Source organism: Lampetra fluviatilis, chromosome 38 (assembly GCF_964198595.1).
Source record: "Lampetra fluviatilis chromosome 38, kcLamFluv1.1, whole genome shotgun sequence".
Lineage (NCBI taxonomy): Eukaryota > Metazoa > Chordata > Hyperoartia > Petromyzontiformes > Petromyzontidae > Lampetra > Lampetra fluviatilis.
In genome coordinates this window covers 10,425,663-10,447,131 of record NC_136312.1, presented here as the reverse complement: position 1 = coordinate 10,447,131, position 21,469 = coordinate 10,425,663, and the positions used below count along the sequence as shown (strand labels likewise).

The window sequence follows — 21,469 nt, the reverse complement described above, 5'->3', positions numbered from 1 at the left end:
GACGTCACATCAAAATGCGAAACTTTGAATAAATATAGACAACACGTTTTACTTAATTAAATAGACGTTTTAATAAATGTTTTCTCCTACATCAGAGTGCAGCGCCACATTAAATACGCACTACAATGACAATAGTTTAAAGAGATTTGAAGCATGTTTTATTTGGGGGGGGGGGGCAGAGCTTTGTGACGTCATATTTGAGGGGGGGGGGTCTGACTTTTTGTGACGCCATGTGACGAAGGGGGGGGGGTCAAAAATCGTCCAAAATCGCGTGACGTCATTTATGGACGGTCCCTTACCCCCTGTGGCCCCTCGTCTCTTACCATGCTAATTCCCTGTCATTACCCCCTGTGACCGCTAGTGCCCTGTACTGTCTCTACACACGTGCATCGTCGCTGCTTCGTCTCCTTCGTATCTGTGGGATGGCGCGTGGCGTCGTCAATTACGTTCGCTTGTCACGCTCTGCTCTGGTTGTGTGAACACCGCAGTCGCTCGTCATTATATTATTGGCTGAACACATCTCTAGTAAAAAACAACAACCCCCAACGGTAGGATCCTCTTGAAAATAAAACAAAAATAGTCCGACGACTCACAGTGTGGCTTCCAGGATTAAGATAGCTGAGTGCGTTATACTGGTAGTAACCTCCTGGTTACACCAGCCCACAGGGGATTATTGTGTCCGTCCGTCCGTCGTGAATCCAAAAATGGGAGGGGTGGGCCGGGTGGAGAGGGGAGGGTGGGGAGAGGCTGGGTGGGGAGGGAGGGGCTGGGTGGGGAGGGTGGGGAGGGGCTGGGTGGGGAGGGGCTGGGTGGGGAGGGTGGGAGGGGTGGCGCTGGGTGGGGAGGGGCTGGTCACCCCGTGGTGCCCTTATAAAACTCAACGTTTAACCTACTCACGCCGGCTTGTGTAGCAGCTACACATGTGTGTAGTAGTAGCTACTACACATGTGTGTAGTAGTAGCTACTACACGTGCAGCAGCTGCTTTTGCTACCGGGATCACCCGGCAGTGACGCCGGCGAGCGTGGATCGCGTGGGAGTAAAAACTTCGCCTGCACGGTAACCCGCGCCGCGGGCGCAGTATAAATAGCGCGTGACGCGGCTGCCCCCTCACATCGGAAGCAGGAACGGGGCAGCAGCCACAGCAGCAGCAGTAGGCGGAGCAGCAGCAGAAGCAACAACAACAACGAGGACGACTGCGGCGTGTAGCGTGCCCGTACTAATCCACACTTAGCTCTCTTTCTCTCTCGCTCTCTACCTTTAGGGAACAGCAACCTCTCGTTTTGGTTTGTTGTTTGTTTAAATAGCGGCCGCGTACGTTCGCCACGTCGCTGCGTGTGTGTACATTCGACACTCCCCCCACCCTCATCCCCTAAAAGAAACCTACAGAGTCGTTGCCGAAGCGTTCGTGAAGAAGGAGGGGGAGGACCCTGCGCTTGATGTCAGCTGTGCGCGGCCATGCGTCTGTGAGTGAACGCTTCCTAATTTCGCGAAAAGTTCGTCATCGATGGAACCTGGGCTACTACCCTCCCCTCCCCCCACATCCCTCTCGTGTTCACGCGGTGCTGGTATCGTTGTGATTATTGCACTAACGCGTTGGGGAGGGTGGCCTGCGTGTTACTCTTCAATCGCTACTGATCCACAGCGGGTGTCGTGAACTTGACTCGTTTGAGTTCACCACCCGCGTCGAAGGGGCTCTCCATCGGACCGACTCGTATCGTCTCGTCCGTGTCGTGCTCGAACCTCTCGATTGCAGGTGGCAATGGGAAACAACTTCACCCGAATCGCTCAACGTAATCGCCCCTGGTCCCCATTCACCCACACTGCGTTTGTCGCAAACACTCACTGCTCTCTTCTCCTCGCTTCCTTCTTCCCACGTGTTGCTCCACGTGTTTCCAACACAATGAGGGGTGGGGGGGCTCCATTGGTAGCCGAGACGTTCACGACCTCGCTTCGTATGCGACGAGGTCGTGGGTGCGTTTCCGACCCTGTCGTCTGCTGTAATTGTTTTAAGTTTGTAATTGTTGTAAGTTTGTAATTATGAGACATCTCCTTTTACCAGTGGCAAAATATAGTAATATGTTTTTACCCTTTAAACTGGTACAAAAACTGACACCTTTTATACAAGACATCATGTTTGCAATAACCACAGCACAAGCAGTCAAAATGCAAACAAAAATAAACAACTCTGATAATGATATGCACTGTCCTTGAATATCATTATCAGAGTTTATTTTTATTTTGCATTTTGACTTGTGTTGTGGTTATTGCAAACATGATGCCTTGTATAAAGGTGTCAGTTTTTGTACCAGTTGAAAGGATAAAAACCTATTACTAAAGTTTGTGATTGTTGTACGTTTGTGCGTCTGTCTGTCTCCCAGGTGGCCGCGTGGTTTTTCCTCCGGGGGGTCCCTGTGGGTTTCCCCACCTCCGCATGCAGAGACGTGCGAGACACGCGTTTAAAGAGTATTTGGCTGCTTTAATTTCCACGTGGCGATGAACCACTTTCGCTGAGCTATCGTTTGTGATGGGAAGTCGCTTTTGAACAAGATCCATTAACGCTCAGTGGGCCTTACCTGGTAAAATAAAATTGTTTTAGTTTTGTTATAGTTTGCAATCCCGCCCCCCCCTCTCGTCTCAACAGTGGCTGTTCTCAAATTCTTACAATCTAACTCGTAGTCTAGAAACGTATGAACTCGTCTTATTACCACGTTGATAGTGCTGTTTGTTGCTGGTAGCTTTGGCGTTTGGGGGCCTGTGCCTTCCGCAACCATTACTTTTTAAAAAAGCCTCGGCGTCACATGCGGTCTCGTGAAATGCAGAGAGTTTCTGCTAGGTGCCTAGCCGTGGTCTCTGCGTGGATGTTTTGTGTTTAACCTTCAACAACCCCAGTGCCTTGACCCGTACGTACCAGGGGGCATTGTTCGTGACTTCACGTGGGCTCAAAGTGTACCTTTAGCCCGACTCAAAAGTCGCCGTGTTCCATTCCACGCTTCCCCCCCCCCCCCCCCACTGTTGATCGTTATTTGTTTTCACCTTTCTCTCTGTCAGGGTAAACCATCATGGTTTTTTTCCAGCAATAACGCCCACGAAAACTGCAGTTAAAGTGAACCTTTTAAAAACCACCATTGCTAATTCGTCTAGCTAGATGACCGTGGTTAGGAAACTAAAGCAGATTTTTTAAAACCCTGATAGTGCTTAGATGGGCGACAACATCATGTCGTAACAAGTGTTGTTGTAGGTTACGGAGCAGCTAAGGGCAATGCAAACAAAAATCGTTATACTCTACGCATATGTTCCAGCGCCTATGCTACGCGTATTGACCAACCGGCACTGACCAGCGTGGTGAAGTATGGTCAAATAAACGTTGGCTCAGCATAACTTATCCAACTGGAATGAGCGAATATAATTTATCTTCGGATTGATTAAACATGAGGTCTCGGTCAAAGGCACCTTAGCGCAATGATGTAACTTCTAGGATTGTTTTAAATCTAGTTTTTCTAATGAAAAACAGGTTAAAAACCAGTTACTGGTTTGCCGCACTCATTGAAATGTCAATTCACGAATCGAATGGAGTTGCCCTGGTGTAATGGTTGGCACACCGGACTTACAATCCAGAAGTTTCCGGTCTGATTCGACCTCCTGGCACGGTTCACTACCAGGTTGACTTAAGTTTTATAAGCCATAAAATATACAGAATGTCGATGTACAGTCCTTTTGTTAATCTATTTTTTTTCTGGACGAGGGCTTCGCCAGGATGTGCAGTTAATTGGCCATACTTCACAACGGCAAATGCAAGCTTGTGAAAGAGGAGAGCAAAGCTGTGGTAGCATATAATTACAATACAATAATGGGTTTCGTTACAGACTTCTACTGCACACAATGTAGGCATACAACAGCCGAGAACACCTATTTTATATTTTAAAAAAATTTCATACTTTGATGCTGGCAAAAAGGTCCCATTTTGTAGCTGCTCACCCGAGCTATGAAATGCTCTGGTGATGCATTGTCTTTTGCCTTTTGGCGTTCTCTGGTCTCACTGGTGAGACGAGGTCCTCAAGAAGGCTGTCTCTGGTGTAGGCCAATCAGTTTCAAAGACGATGCTTATTATTAGAGTGTTTGTTGGCATTCTCACCACAAGTACGTGTGGTTAGTGCTGACTTGATTCCATGTAAAATGTTTCTATTTGGTGTTTGAACATCTTAACACCTGTTTTATTGCCATAAAGGGTAAAACCTATTCTTATTTTTTCATATTTTATTCATGCTTTTGTTACCCATCCAAGCACTAACCAGGCTGATGAGATCGGGCACATTTCTGGTGATTTGGTCAAAGGGGCCAGCACCATTTTTAGCGATGTAGTTCTGCCGCTCCTGGATCCGTCTGTGTACCATACTTCTCACGAGTCTCATGTGTGCCAGGCTGGACGAATGGTGGCTGCATGTGTGCTTGCTGGCTGTGCCACTCATCGCGATCTACCTGAGCATCCCAGCGCCGCCGCTCACACCGCCGCTCCTGCATTGGCGTGCTGGCGGGCACGTGTATCACCACGGCACACAGCGCATCTTCTACAGAGGTGAGCCCTCGTTCTGCTCACAGTTACTACCTCTTCATCCTCTATATAATCCAGCCACGCCAGGGCCACCTCGCTGAACCAAGCCCCGTGTGACTCGGGAGACGCCGGATTGTTTTTTTTTAGAGGTGTGAGCCATGCTGGCTACGTCACATGTGATTAATGTATTGAGACGCGTTTGAGTTACTGGCATAATGCATACTTAACTCCACCCCTGTTCCTGTTTTGCCCCAAGCCAGATTCAGATGGTGTGTGATTCACGTGCAGATAGAGCGATTTTAAGTCGCTGCCTATTTTTCATAATTTGTTTCATTTGTTGCTGCGGCCTGCGCAGATGACCCGGGTGTCTTGGGAGTGGATGACATTGTGATTCTTCTGCACGGATTTCCCACCTCGAGCTACGACTGGAGGAAGGTGCTTTTGCATCGACGCATATTCCATGCATCTACATAATAAGCAGATATTCTGAACTTGTGTGTTTGTCCAGAGAACTCCACTCGTATCACATCACCAATTTCAATGTGTCTTTTGAGTTCTGCTTATCTGCTCGACCATTTTTAATATACTTTTTCATCACAGGAACCACATTTTTAAATCGGTAGATGTGTGTGCCCGGTTGAATCTCTCACAGCAGCTTCCCATTAGTTCTCTATATGGGTTGATGGCAAGCTGCATTTGATGTAATGCCCAATGAGAGAGAATTTGGCACTGTCATGAATGGTGTTGTTTGGTAATGCAGGAAAGCCTCACGACTCAGTCTTAATACTTTCTAAAGAGGGTCCTGCGTTGGGAAATTTGTCCATTATTTTCAAGAGTGCATATGGGAGGAAACTGGAATACCTGGAGAGAGCCATCTACACAAAGGCAATAATACTCAAAAGATCTGCATACGTAGGTTCATGAGCCCATTTTGTGTACCGAGTTCTTCTCGTGAGTGAGTTTGACAAAAGCATGAACTGCCACACCCTACATAACTTTTACATGTATTGTTATCTTTTCCCCCAATTTTATTTCGAACGTGCTATAAGCATAATGTCACGAGATGAAGTTTCCATTATGGAAACTTTCTTGCCAGTTTCTAAATATAAGAATAGGTTTTACCCTTTCTGGCAATAAAACCGGTGTTAAGATGTCAAAAGTAGATTGACAAAGGGATTTACATGTACACTGTTTTTTACGTTGGTAAAATTGGTCACCGGGGTTGTTTGTAGGAAAGACCCACGTGGACGTTAAGGGAAAGCGGTCCATTGACCAATTTGGTGCCTTGTGTCTCCCCACACCTTCGTCAGATATGGGAACCGCTGACGCAGCGATTCAGCCGCGTGATCGCTCTGGACTTCCTGGGATTTGGTTTCAGCGACAAGCCGGTATTTCACACAATTACCTGCTATGAACACATGGATCGCAAACATGGACATTGACAGAGCATTAATCATCTTAATCGACGAAATCTTCCAATTTTTGAGATCAAGCCTACAAGCCCGCAAAGCCTTAGGGTTCTCGCGACCACAGTCACGAGTGTGACGTGAGCCTACCCTAATTCCCGCGCTCTCCCCGCGACGCGTCTCTCTCTCGCGCCACGCTCTCACCCTTGCAGCGCCCGCACGCTTACACGCTGGAGGAGCAGGCTGACATTGTGCAGGGCCTCGCGATGATGCTGGGCCTCGCCAACCGCCGCCTGCACGTCCTGGCGCACGACTACGGCATCACCGTGGCACAGGAGCTGCTGGCGAGGTGCTGACCGAAACGCACGCGTTCAGATTACATCGATTATTTGGCCGTTGTAAATGTCCACGCGATAAGCCACTTTGTTGAGCTGTCATTTGTGGCCAGGTCGCTTCTGAAAACGATGCTAATAGCTCGGTGGGTTTTACCTGCTAAAATAAAAAGATTGAGTGATTTAGCTTACCTTTCCCATACTTTGCACTCCTATTGTGTTTTTTTGTATTGTTTGTAACTTTCTGACCCACCCCTACTGGACATCTGTGAAAAAGAGCTTTATTGCTCATCGGATTCCTCTAGTATGAATAAATATTCTGACTCGTCAGCGATTCTCTGCCCTTCGCTGGCATTCCGTTGCTCTTCGTAGGCATGCAATGTCCCCGTGCTGACCACCACTTTCCTTTACTGGCTGCAACGTTTTCTCACCGGCTGCACCAACCCCCTCGCGTGCAGCCACAATCGAATTCTTACTAAACATGACCTCTGACCACCTGCAATCCTCCCCTCTGAGGCCCACAACCTCTGCTTGCTGGCTATAACCTCTCACCGGCTGCAACTCCCCTCGCATGCACCTCCAACGTTTCCCTCCTGCCACAACGTCGTCTCAATGACTAAAACATTTCCTCACCATTTGCAATCCTTCCTTTTACAAATACAACTTTCCTTGGCTTACCGAAATCTCCGCTGTTTGTTTTCACCACATCCCTTTACTGCCCGAGTACACGTTTACTATGTGGTCATCGGTGAGCAGTAAACCCTCGCTTTAGCTCCCTCTGGATCATTTACCCCAAGCCTGTTTCACGTTTTTTACTCTTGGGGTTGTGCACTGTCTGTTACATTCACACAAACACTTTTCTCTGTGACTGCCATTGTGGCTTTGGGGTGGTTGTTAATATCAATTGTCATTTTTATTTGTCCAAGAAAGACTCGCTGAGTCTCAATACTTATTAGGAGCATTCTGCAAATTAGCCAGTTCTATTTTAATCGATGCTTTTATCCTCATCAGCATTATTTATTGTTTATTTAGTGTTTCACACCTGCACGCCAGTCTCCGTATTGCACCTAAAATATTAAACGTCTAAACGTCCCGATACAAAATCATCATGAGAACTGTCTAAACACTCCCAGCATGCTTTCTTGGGTAAATTAAAGGCAATTTAAAAGTAACTTGTAACATGTAGATGGTATGCGTCATGAAGTCAACAATGGTGCAAGGGTCACAAATCTTCCTGGCTGTGTCCACAGAGCTGTATACATGAGCACGCTACAGTTCGTCAATTGGCAGGTCGCTTGTGGTTACTTTTACCTCTTTGAAGCGGCCTGGCAGTGTTGGCGACTAGGCAAAGTACACAAGCAGGGGTCCCCAATCCCCAGGCCGCGGACCGGTACCGGTCCGTGACCTGTTAGGGACCGGGCTGCACAGCAGGAGGTGAGCGGTGAGCGAGTGAAGCCTCATCTGTATTTACAGCCGCTCCCCATCGTTCGCATTACCGTCTGAGCTCCGCCTCCTGTCAGATCAGTGGCGGCATTAGATTCGCAACGGAGCGCGAACCATACTGTAAACTGCGCATGCGAGGGATCTAGGTTGCGCGCTCCTTATGCGAAGTCCGAATCCGACACTTATTTTAGTCCACGTGTGGCCTGCACATTATTTTATTTGCCACTTCCGTCCGCGCCTCTTTTCCGCACCGCGCTCTTGTCTCGGTCACAGTTTTGGTGAGCCCACAAGCTCTAACCCCTAGTAGCCACAATGAGTAAAAAACAAACGTTGCTGGAGAGCTTCTTTGAAAAGGGGGAAAGACCCAATGATGAACCCCCCCCCCCCCCCCGTTCCGTGAAAAAATTGTCTTCCACGAAACTGGTCCCTGGTGCAAAAAAGGGTTGGACTGCTGCTTGACTAGAGTCTCTCCAGGGCTCCCTCTAGTGGAGGCCCATCTGCCAGCAGTGGTGTTAGCAATTGCAAGGATGCACCTTTAACTTTTTTATAATGACTTGTGTGAGATAACATGTGAGTTTAATTATAGCCTTTCATTTTAAATAAGGCATGAAGATGGAACTCCGGGACACCTACTGTTCAAAAGTGTCTGCTTTTCTAATGGAGGTAAGAGTACACATTTTTACCATTCCTTTTTTCTGAAATTGAAAAGCAGCATTCCGAAGTGCCTTCAGTACCACGTTTTCAATCCTCTTATATTGCTAGCCATTACACAATACGGTAACATGGACACTCGCAAATAAAATAGCATTTTGAGTACACAAAGAAGCGGGCAGAGATGCATGCTTGTCACTGGCCTGAATGTGAAATTTCTGCTGGCTCTGAACTGCCCCATACTTGTTTGAACATAAGGTCACATTGACTCTGACCTTGGTTTCTGACTTTGACCTGAAGCATGGAGGGGGGGGGGATGCATTCTTGGAATTACACTGAAACACCGAGAGAGGATCACATGGATCAGGGAACAGACATAAATTAGAGACCTCTTATTGATTGTTGGGAAAATAAACTTTCAGCCGGACACATCACCAGCAGGAATGTAAGCCGGGGTCGAGACTAACGGATGGCATGGCAGTTAGAGGCACTGCGGCCGAGAGGATGGAAATGGAGTGAGGACACCTTATGACCAGCGTAGGTGCATCGTGAGAGATGGGGGGACAGCTTGAGTGGTGGCTCGACCATGGTTGATGATGGTGATCGATTTTAATGTCACTGGACGTATTGAAAAAGAGCTTTATAGCCTAAATTTCGATTTGAAGCGTTCGTGACTGCAGGGATTCATATTCTTGGTTCTTTCGCTTTATAGCCTCATCGTATTCCTCCAGGATAAATAAAGATTAAGATTCTGAATTGCTTCACATGATTCCTGAAGCCACTAGAGGTGTTACATTCCAGATGTGAATTGCTAGCTGATGTGTTCACTGTCGGTGTACAGAAAGGTACAGCGGGGTAACACTGCATTGTTGTCAAGAGAGCATTACAGTGGAGTGCCTGAAAGTCACTTGAAAGTCTGTCTCATTAACACCGCTTCAGTCTCATGTCGAACATCCCATGGCACACAGCCTCGGTGCGTATCGGTGTACGTACGGGAAAAGATCATTTGGTTCTTTGAGTTGCGTCTTCCCCTTCTACCTCAACACGTTCGTCAATAACGTATCATCGATGATGTTTTGGGCATCGCCAATAATTCCGCTAAACCTGAATGTCGATTTAATGCTTTCTGTTACATTTGCAACCTTTTTTTTTAATACAGTATTTATATCGCTCCGATCTTTGCACATGTACGTGATATTTTGAAAAGTCAATAAGCTAACTTCCAGATGATCCGATGTAAACTATAAGAATAAGCACTAAAGTTATACCAACGTAATCGGCTACTTAAATTCGTAAAATACAATCTCTATTTTCATTATAGTGCCTAAATTGTATGATATAGTGCCTAAAATGTGACCGTATCTCAATATTACCCAAGTTATTTGGTGATGTAGCTGCATTGATCAGTGGTGCACAAGCACAAATAACAAAATACTCAAAACAGTTACATTCTAGATTTGAAGTTTTCGTGACTGGTAAAGTCACGTAGGTGAAAATATAAATCACGACGTTTCGGAGGCAACAAGCTTCCGTCATCAGGTGGGACAATCACAGCAAAAAAAACAGAATTACTGCATTGTAAAGGTCGATCTGCAGTACAGTAATTCAAATTCTGATTTTTTTTTTTGCTGTGGTTGTCCCACTTGATGACGGAAGCTTGTGTTGCCTCCGAAACGTCGTGATTTAATTTAGTTATTTTTATTTTCACCCACGTGACTTTACCGAAAGAACCAAAGAGTAACAGTTTTACACTTTTTTTTGCCCTTTGTTCACATTGCAGGCCTTTTTCCGGAAACAAATCACCCCCGGCTATCGCAGGAGGTATGTCGCACACGCTCGCCACTGAGTCTCGCGAGAAGTCGTAACACGAATACTGGCACGCCGTGTCGTGTAGGGTCACAAGCCTGTTGGAGTGAGCTAAGCTGCTGTGGATGGTTCGACAACAACGACAAAGTTAAACAAAAATTAATTCGCCCCAAGAACGTAAAATATGGCCCAGAGTGCAGAACTTACATGGGAGGAAACAGGAGGAAACGGGAGTGGGACCGAGCAAGGGAAAAGCAGTTCAGGGAGTCTCCGAAAGCAGATTGACATTTACAATTCATTTGTGTGTATTTTTCTTTCTTCAGCCTATGCAAGATCTTGATTTGATTGACATGAGAGAAACACTCTGTACGGAACATATAAAATAAAGAAGCCTATTGCAGAAACTTCAAACGAAGCTCTGGGAGATCATATTCCAGGTTTTGTTCCCCAAGCACAGGGTGGTGCACTGCTTGCCGCAGTCACCGAGGAATGAAGATGTTTAGTTTGACGAGCTACAAATTGTCGATCCATCGCGTAAGAGATGCGTCGTCTGATTACGGATATGAGAGAACTCAAGATGGGACTCCAGTAAAGTGACGTTCTCTTCCAGGGTCTGTCCCGTCATATGGCCCAACGCATGGGAATGTTTCTTAATGCCATGACACAATTGCGGTAGGGTGCTCTGGAAATACCGGGCGAATTCAGGGGTGTGAGATGCCCTGGTATGTTCCTTTTGTCAATAAAACCCCCGTTATTTCAATTTTAACAATATAGCCCATTTCCAGCACCTAGTGAACATTTTTGAGTACTTAAACATTCATGTTATCTTTAAAACATGAATATTGTTAAACATTGAGATACAACGAAACTTACGAATTAAAATAATCTAACATAAAGACCTTTACCCTGAGGATGTGTTGGAGCAGTACTCTCCAGTAGTTTCTGAACTGTAGTACGACAGCAGGAGTGTAAGCTGGGAATGCCATTTATGCATCGCGAGGAAACAAAGCCAGGAAACAAGCCGATAAAGATTGACACGCTCTCAATGTTTAAACAGAGTGGAACAACGTGGACGTCCAGAATGAATGCCTCCATTCGCGACCCAAACATCGCACCCTCCCGGCTCTGACACTGCTCGTCGAAATCACTGCTGGAACCATCAAACGCATCAGAACACCGACAGGCCAATGCACTACATCTCTTTCATGAATGGAAAATGAGAGACAAACCGTGGGAGTGAAATGTTGGACGTGCAACCCAAACTGTGGACCATATAGTAACCCCTGTATTCTGCGCTCCTTAAACGGAGGAGGAATAGCAAAAGTTCACCAACTCTCCCCTGAAGCCCCTCTCGTCTTGGCGAGCATACCTCAACATTGCCTTTTAGCTCCTGAATGTATTGCTGCCATGTTGAAGTATAGAATAGAATGTTTAAACCTTAAAAGTGCGATGTTCAATGTTTTCCATGTTTGGTGATCGCCATAAAAAAACCCTGTTATGTGTGGCACGCGATTTGTCCGCTCGCGTGATTCCGAAGGTAAATCTGTGCTCTGCGATCTGCGCATTTGGTTCTGTTGCAGATCTTGAACGAGGGGTTCGTGCTCTCGCCGGTGCTGATGAGGTTGATGAACTTCATCTTCTTTAAACAAGGGCGAGTTTTTATTATTATTATCCGATGACGTTGAACTATGCTGCAGGACGGTGCAGTAGTTCGCACGCTGCCCTCTGAAAGCTGACGATCCAGAGTTCGATTCCGGGCCGTGGCTCCCAGCAGCGGCGTGTGAACTGGTGCTGTGTGGTCTTCCCCTCTTCACCAGCAGAAGGCGGTACAGCAATTGGATGAATCGCCGTCCGTTTACAACTGTACGGGGATAGAGTGTTGCCCCCTTGCGTGCGTGGGTTTTCTCCGGGTGCTTTGGTTTTCTCCCACTTTAATAAAAAAACAACCCATTTAACTCGTATAAAAACAGCTTAAATTTAAAACCCAATGCAGGACCAGCCTGAAAGAAGTCCTCCAACTGGGTGTGAACGTCCTGGGTGGTAAAAGAGTGAAGTATATCGCACTCGTCCGTATCCCTTTTCGCCTTGACGAGCCGCACGTCTCGGCGGGCCAGAGCTCTGTGGCCCACTTTCACAAGATCCGTTGCGGGCCGCATATGGCCCCCCATGGTCAGCCAGTTGCAGAATCCTGTCGTTGGGCACCTTCAATTTGAGGGTTGTGATGGCAGCAGGAGCGCCGCGGTGTTGAGATGTTAACTACCTCGCCTGGTATACAGGAGGTCGTGTGTTCCATCCCGACCTTGACGCCTGCTGTATATTTGGAGTTTGCATGTCTCTCTTCCTGGTCGTGTGGATTTTTATCCCGGGTTCTCCGATTTATTATTATTATTATTATTTTTTTCTCCCCCTGCGCATTTAGAATATTTGCCTACTATACATTTCCACATGATAAGCCACTTCGTTGAGCTATGAATTCTGGCAAGGTCGCTTCTAAAAAGGAGCTATATAGCTCGGTGGGCTTTACCTGGTAAAATGCAAATAGTTTAGTTTTTGCAGCACGGCAGCGTATTTACATCGATGTTATCCCACCCGCAGACTCCGGGAGGTGTTTAGCCCCTACACCCAGCCCACCGACCCCGAGTTCTGGGACATGTGGGTCGCCCTGCGCTTCAACGACGGGCATCTCGTCGTCAGCAGGTCGGTAGATGCATCCCTCCGTTTACTTTACTGTTTAATGAGGTGGGAAACCCCATTGAGATCCATGGCGAGTGCCTAGTGGTATTAGGCGACCTGGTGTAATGCGAGTTGAGTGTTTGGCGAGTGGTGTTGGGTGACTGAGTGTTTGGAGTGTGAGTCTAAGGTGCATAATGTCGGGTAGATGTCTGGTGAGGCTGTGGTGCATGGCAATGAGTCGTAATGGTTTCAGGTGAATGGTGTCTGTGGAGACTGAGGCATGTAGTGATTTGAGCAACGTTAGCGTACGAAATAAAGTGAACGATCAAATCCATGACCATGATATGTTTCTGTGCAGTCATCGCTGGTGGGTTGAGACATCAACTTCACCTTTTAAAACCTGTTTTAATCACTGGCAACTGAATCCCACATTCAAACCCAAGGATCTCAACGGTTTCGGCTCGCCGTTCTGATATGGGCATTGACCTCTTTAAGTAACCCGCCCCAATTGAGGCGCTTTCAAAGATCGGTGTTGCGAGGCAGCGGTAACAGGCAACAGCGGCGGCAGGTTGTACATTTGAGCCCAGGAAAGCACATCTCCCCCCGCACCCACCCCTACCTACATTCGTGTTAAATCTGTGCCCATTTATAAAAGGGACGGGGGTGCCCAAAACTAACTAAAAACTACGCGTTATTTTGTCGCTTAAGCAAACTAAGTAAAGTGGTTGGTCTTCAGAAGGTTAAGTCGGCTTGGGTGGTTAACATCGCTGGAAGGGGGATACTTGGCCGGTGGTCGAGACCGATGACGAAATGGCAGCCAAAGAAGAAGAGGAACGCCGTACACCGAGATGCACAGGAGAGAAGAATTGTTGCACCACAGGACCATGAGGGATGGTGATGGCATGGGGGGGAAGCCTTCATCCAGCAGTGGATAGACCATGGCTGTTGCTGCCACTTACCGCTGTTAGAATGTACAATGTCATCAACCGAAGTGACCCCATCACCCTTCTGCTTCCCCCACCCCCCCCCCCCCCCCACGTATGGACGTGCTGCCCCTACCGTTGCGTTCCTAATCTTGGCACCGCTGGAAAGTGGCGGTGCCGGGTCTGCGTGTGGTGAACTTTGACCTGCGTTGTGCCGTGTGCAGTCTGTTGCAGTACATCCAGCAGCGGTGGCAGAACCGGGCACGCTGGGTTGATGCCCTCATCGTCACCAGGGTGCCGTGTGAGTTGGCGATTTTCCACCGAACCCTGCCCTCCCCCCCCCCCCTCCCTGTTGGTGTGCACCATAGGCCACCTGTAATCCAGGACTGTTATAGGGGCGGTTGTTGGGTCACTCAAATTTGTGAAATCCCGTACCATACCCATGGGCGGTCGGTCACCATCTCTTGACTTTCCAGGGTAAAATGGCAATACACTGCACCTCCGATTACCGCGTTTGGCTACATAGCGAAAAGAAAATCAACATATATACAAGGTTCCGTATGTGCGAGTGTGCGTTTCGGTTATACATACATACAGTACAGAAAATGGATTATCTGTATATTTGTATTGGGGAGTGTTATCCCCCTCCCATGCGCGAGTTTTCTCCAGGTACTCCGGTTTTCTCCTCCCACATGTATAAACCCTCATTCCTGGAGTTGGTAAAACATCCCAATTTTGGATGGCAGAGCTTTGGGAAATGTTGACCGCCGGTTCTGGCTGCCCTCCCCGCTTGTCTGTGGCTTCCCGTGCCGCTGAATCGTGCTTTCTCTCGGAGCGAACAAAAACTGTGGTACAAAATCTAAATCGTTATTAATTATACATTTAATTTCGATTTTAAGCTTTCGTGACTGCAGGGATTCATCTTGGTTATTTCGGTAAAGTCACGTAGAAGGGAAATAATAAAATAATAAACATAAACAAATAATTCTCACGACGTTTCGGCCACAACGCAAGCAGCCGTCCTCAGGTGAAGAACAGCTCTGTCAGCATTCAGACGCGGTCTTTCCGACAGACCTGTTCTTCACCTGAGGACGGCGGCTTGCGTTGAGGCCGAAACGTCGTGAGAATTATTTTATTATGTTTTCTTTTTATTATTTCCCTTCTACGTGACTTTACCGAACGAACCAAGAAGAATTATAAATTAATTGTAATTTTTACTGTTTTCTGTGCCCTCTCACCCAGTGCACTTTATTTATGGACCAGCAGACCCTGTGAATCCACACCCAGAATTCGTCAACCACTATCGGTGAGTATGGCATTGACGGCGCAATCCACCTCCCTCATGCTCACTTACTTGCATCCTCATGCTCAGATTCCTCCGTATTGAAAAACTACAGCGTAACATTGCCCTCTGCCGACAAACTAAACCCATTTGCAGGTTGGTGCTGTGGAACACATTGTTCATTGTTCCACATCAGAACAGTTGCCACTTGTGGTGCACGAGACTAGATTACCCTTAGGGTTATGGAATAGTCGAGATGTGATGTAAAGTGCTTTTAAATATGTATCCCTGTTCTCTGTTTTGCTCTTCCCAATTTCATCTGTGCTGTCACGGGATGTACGTTTTAAACGGTTCACAACTCTTAGAGCAGTACATCACCTCCCCACGTGTTAAATAACCGGCCTCTGGAAGGAGATTTCTTAAAACTCAGCAAGATCCCTTTAAGTCACCCTTATTTATCCACAGATTAGGAGGTGCACTTTCCCATATTCCTTGCTCACAGATGAATCTTAATCACATGACAGCAAAACGGATGTTTTTATTATCAGAGCTGCAATTGTATGTGATGGGTGTTTCCACACAGCATTGGTGACTGGGCTGAGTCGTTCAACTTGTTAAACTTGATAAACCTGTTTTAATTAACGGTTTGCTGAAGCCCAGATTGATGATCACGTTGGTGGTAATGATGCCCGTGGTGGCAGTGGTGGTGCTAATGCTGAGTGTGGTGTTAATGATTAACGCTGGTGTTGGGGAGCGGTAGTTTAGTGGTTAGCGCGCTGCGCTATGAACCCGGCGACCCGAGTTGGGTTCCCGCTCACGGTCAACACCAGTGACGATTATCTGAACCGGTCTTGGGCCTCCCCTAGGTCGACTTGGCCTTAAATTTGAACCTAATGCGTGTGTGTAAACATCGCCACTGGGGAGACGAAGGCGATTGAGCGTGGTGCTGGCCACACCCACCCCCTTGTGTACCGTGCCGGCCTTCATAGGTGCTCGCTAACAGCACCAGTGGCTTCCTGATATCGGAAAGAAGACTGTTCTAGATGGCCGCAGAAATGCATCTGAAAGCGCACGATGCGGTGACCGTCTTTGTTCAATGGCTCGCCAAAAGCTGCCACTGCGAGGATGAACCGGAGTTCGCGCGACAGTTTATGCTCCGTGACGAGATTGGCAAGGTATTGGTGGTTGATTTGTGGCGAGCACTTTGTGTGTGTGTGTGACAAGCGCGACCTTACAACATGTATTCGAACTGCGGCCGTGTTGCGTGTAGCTCCATGCTGCCGGAGTCGACCGTGAACGTGCTGGGTGCTCACGTGGGCCACTACCCTCAGCTGGAGGACCCGCAGGCCTTCCTCAACGCGTACATCTCCTTCATCAACTCGTTCTGATCCTCGGCAACTCGTCCTGACCCGCACAGCTGGCTAGTGCCTGTGCCTGTGTGTGTGTGTGTGTGCGTGAGCGGACGTAATTAGGCGTGTAACGATGCATTAATTAATTAATGAGCACTTATTTCACCCACAATGCATGCGTCAAATCGCACGTAATCGGGTGTTTTTGGTTTGTCTACGTCGTAAATAATGGGTTCATGCGACCCCCCCCCCCCCCTCAAAATCACTACAGAAGTGGCTCTCAATCTTTTTGGCATGGTGGCCCCCCAAATCAAGACCGCTCCCAACCCCGTACGTGCCCCCCTCCCCTTTCAGGTTATAAAGGCCACAATACTCAAAGCTTGCGTGTCCTTGCCACTAGTCAACGTGGTTTTGGTCAAGCCTCGCCCCCATTAAAGGCTTTCGGACCCTTAGAGGGTTGTGAACTCACGGTTTGAGAACTGCTGTACTAGAGACGCTACATTCAGCACAGCATTAAAAATATTGATTAACGATAGTGAATCTTGAATTTGAATATTTGTAATTAATTTAAGTGAATCGCTACATGCCTAACAATTGTGTGTGTGTGTACGGACGTGTGAATGTATAGCGGAAGCGGTGACACATTGCTTTGTGAAAATTGTTTCCAACAATATGCAAACGCTTTACGAAATGTGCTCGGTTGTGTGTATGACGTGTACATGTATGTGTGCATTGTGGGGAGAGGTAGTATAATGGTTATCATGCTGCACTACGAACCCAGCGACCAGAGTGCGATTCCCGATTACGGCCAATACCAGGTGACGATTATCTGAATCGGTCGTGGGCCTCCCATAGGTCGACTCGGCCTCAAATGAATACCTGGTGTGGTGCGTAAACATCGGCACTGAGGAGAAAGGCAGTAGGGCATGGTGCTGGCCACCCATCGCCTCATGTGCTGTGCCGGCCTTCATAGGTGCTTGCTAACAACACTTCCCCCAAATAGTCTGTTAAAGGCTATATGGGGGATCTTTGTTTTTCTGTGCATTGGGCAGCATTTTAACAGTGGTTTGTGCACTACTACAATCCTGGATTTGATTCCTAGCCATGGATAACATCAGTGGCAAATGTTAGCATAATAATCTGTCCTGGCCCTAACAGCAGTAAACTCGGCCTGAAAATGAGTACCTGATGCAATGTGTCGGCTATCAGCTGGGTGATAAAGGTGGTTTGGTTTAGTGCTGGCCACACCATCCACCCCTCCCCCCCCATCAGTCTTACTCGATGCTTGCCAACAGCATCTGCTCATACACGTGTAATAAGGTTTCATGTGGGCATGTATTCTTTGTGTGAAAATGATTGGTTGGGGTTGAGTTGTATTTGCATTTATGCTAAAATTACCAATAGGGTGGCATTCATCTCCACTGAGGGCCTTGAGCCAGTGGTACAAATTCCACTTTTTTTTTTGTACAGGCAAATCTCTCCAGACGACAACTTAATGAAATGTACAACCTCAAACAACACATAGCCTTTGTGTTCTCAGCTCTCCTTAACTCGAAAGTCACTTTAATTTCTTACGTTCTCATGAACGAAGCTTCAAGCTCGTGTGGTTACATCTCAAGATCCACCCCCGTGGGTAAGCAGCTGTAAGATAACCAACTATTTGCTTTTCGAGATGCACCTGCCGTGAATGCAGAGTGGCACGTCCATCAGATAAAACGCACTGCGTGGCAGACCGAGAGGGAGCTATGGATAAAATCGACAAACATCTCTATTCATTCAATGGCTGTGGCAAGGATTGCCTCTCAAGAATTGGCCTAAGTCCTTCTAGGCGCTGCAAGTCTTCACAGCTGACCTCGTGAGGCGCGAAAGAATGGTCTTCCGAGACAAACAGGCCTCATCATCATCAACACTCCGATCAAATTCGGAAGAACCCCGATCGGGGTTATGAATGGAGGGCTTTACCACAATACTGACCTCGGCTCCCGGGATTTGGAACCCGGTTGAAGTCGACAGACAACACATTTGGGAAAGCTGCAGAAGGCAGCGTGACCCCTTTTTTAAGTGTGAGCATTTGCGTGAGAGTGACGCTATCTGTATCGTGTAGGCAGAAGCTGTCCTGTGTGTGGGTATAAAGGATGGAATAATACAAAATGGTGTCCATAAAGGTCTCATCCACGATTACAGAATTATTATTCTGGAGCAGTTTAAAACGTGCAATTGGAAATGTCGGCAGCATATTCCTGTTATAAGACGTAAGGTTTTTGAAAGCGCAAAGCTTCAGTGATCCTGAACGTCTCGCACGCGAGAGGCATTCGAGACGATTGCACGCGAGGTGATGGTGAACACCTGGGGCTCTCGAATCTCTGACGCGGAGCGGGTTGCCAACGCTACGGTGAAAGTGTGGAACGTTTAAAGGAGGAGACATCTGTATTTTATAAAAAGCGCCTTCCGTATCGAAATATCTCGAGTGCTGTAGGTAATTTTTTTTGGTATTTTATTGACTTGGTTCAAGCTGCCGTGTACAATTCTGTAATCGTGAATTGGTGCATTTATGGATGCCCCGTAGATGTTTGAGCACATAGTATACCTATTTGGGTTAGAACTGGCGAAAAAAAAACCTACGAGGGGTATTGCTCATCCAGTTGGAACGCGATTGTACTTGGCAGCATAGGGGGGTACCTATGTGCATCTGCGGTTACGCAAAAAGAGTTGCAAAAGCCACTTGTGGCTAGTCAACGTAAGCAAAACTCTTTTCACGTAACCAGCATCGGCTCTCGCAACACTGCCACCGAACACAAGCGTTATAACCGAATTAAATTACTTTTTTAATGCTTAATACGAAATTACGTGATTTACTAAGCTCCGTGATGGGTAGTGAGCCACCCTCTGCGCTGCCCTTGCAATTGCACACTCGGTCGCCCCACGGACTGCCCATTCCGAGGGCCCTTGTCTGCTCGTGCGAAACCTGAACTGGAATTCTTCCATAGTGTCGTAAAAAAACCGTTCCAAACCACCCCGAATGCGCCCGATCTCGCCGGCTCTCGGGAAGCCGAGCAGGCCAGAAGGGCCCCGTTAGTTACCTGGGTGGGTGACCGCCATCAGCTCGTGTGTGGCCACGTGTTGTAAGCGTGGGGTTTCGAGTTGGATTGGGAGGCTTATTGAGGGTTAACTCATTCATTGTGTGTATGCTGGGTTTTCCATTCCGGTATTCATTCTGGTTTCCTTCCACTTGCAAAACACTCGTTCATGGAACTAACAAACATCTCGATGGTGTGATCCCTTTGAAAATTAGTCTTCCTCTGACGCTTTCCTTGATACAGACTGGGGATGGAAAACCGTATAAGGTTTTTTAAATGCAAGTATTTGTTGATCACGTTATGCAAAACCAAAGAGCTGTATTTTTCTGTGTACGGGGTATGGGGGGGGAGGCATATGCGGAGACAATGTGTGACATTTGTAATAAACTCTTGGCAATTGACTGCCACTGCTGAGCTGTGCATTACCGTACACTTTTTTGTGCGAGACAGGAGGGGGCAGCACGGTCTCATTTCTTCGGCAGGCTGGACTGTGTGGTCGACTGTGTGGTAGTTGAAGTGAGCGGTAATAGTGTGGCGGTTAGGGCGTTGCGCTACGAACATTGTGTGACCCGAGTTCGATTCCCGCTCGCGGCCAACGCCACCAACCATACCCACAGGAGAATTGGGCAGTTTACTTCCCACAGCGTGACTAGTTTACCCACCCCCGAGTGAGGACAATTATGGCCCGAATCGGTCCTTCGTCAATTTTTACTTCCTGTTGCGAGTCGAATGCAAGCGCGCGTCCTCGTGTAAGTCAGTTAAATGTATTTGCAGAGTGGTATAATCCAGACTGGTGGACTGGCCCAGATACATCGGTGAAGCCAAAAATCACGGGTCGCTTCACCAGCGTGGTCGACTCCGAATTGACCGCCGGGACAGATGGACACGCGGGTGGGCAAACAGACCAACAATTGAAGGTGGACGGCAAGAGTAACAAAAAGACGAATGGGTAGAAAAAGGAATGGACAGACACCGACAAACGGAAAGTTTGACGGACAGACAGGCGGAGTTGCAGACGGATGGATGGACAGACGAAGTGAGCTGCACGCGATCAGATAGATGGAAGGAGATGCAGACGGATGGAGATACACGGATGGAAATAAAGTCGTACGGGCGTACATACAAACAGGTGGATGAGCGCGCAGACGGTTTGGGGCTGCGAAAGGCCAAACGGGATCAACAGTTGGCCCCCAGGCAGGGCTGCCCCCCCACGTGGTGCTGGTGGCTGCCAGGCTGCGTGTGTATGGGACAGACGAGTGGCTTCACGCGGCCCGTGGCCCACGCTGCGGCCGCGGCCTCGGGGTGGCCGGGACGACGCTCGTGCCGGGCAGCACCGTCACCCGCCCCCTCGCGTCCACACGTCCTGCCGGGGGTCGGCAGCAGTGGTCACTTTGTTAAGGACATTTGCGGGCAAAATGTTCTTCCCAACGACGTGTTTTTATACATGGTGCTTCAATAAAATGTTAACACTTATATGGGACTATCATTTTAATGGAAAAAGAACGGATAACATGATAACAAATGTATGTTAATAGCTTCAAAAAGTCACCGTGTGTACGCACGTGTGTACGCACGTGTTGTGATGAACCTTGACGATGATTGGGTGAAAACAATCAAGCATTGTGATGACTACCACCACCCACCGAATACGGAAACGTGATTGACTGAGACGAGACAAAGTCTAACGAGTCTCTGCGGCCGTAAGGGAAATGCTCTTCCATTCCGATGTTAGGATACTACTGGATAAATGCACTTTTAAATCATCTCGATTGAAAACTCATTTCTTTAAAACTGCTTTTTGTGCATAATCACCAATTGCCGTGGCGTCTGTCCCCTCCGTCGTAGTCCCCGCTGCGCTGGCACGCGCGCACCCCGGCCAGCGCCCCGGCTAGCGCCGCCGCCAGGGCCGCCGCCAGCGCCGCCGCCAGCGAGCTGCACGCCATGCCGTGCAGCAGCGGACGGAGCCTGTCGCTGAAG

At 47.9% G+C, this 21,469-nt stretch overlaps 1 protein-coding gene across 1 annotated transcript; it reads left to right on the top strand.

Annotated features, from left to right (window-relative positions):
• The first annotated feature begins 1,133 nt into the window (after positions 1–1,133).
• Positions 1,134–19,897, top strand: MEST (mesoderm specific transcript). The gene is made up of 12 exons (XM_078874169.1): positions 1,134–1,464; positions 4,420–4,574; positions 4,906–4,985; positions 5,861–5,938; positions 6,169–6,305; positions 8,336–8,394; positions 10,163–10,203; positions 11,769–11,839; positions 12,784–12,885; positions 14,009–14,085; positions 15,027–15,090; positions 16,337–19,897. The coding sequence occupies exons 1-12, from the start codon at positions 1,457–1,459 to the stop codon at positions 16,452–16,454; spliced, it is 990 nt and encodes a 329-aa protein (XP_078730295.1). The 5' UTR covers positions 1,134–1,456; the 3' UTR covers positions 16,455–19,897.
• The last annotated feature ends 1,572 nt before the right edge of the window (positions 19,898–21,469 follow it).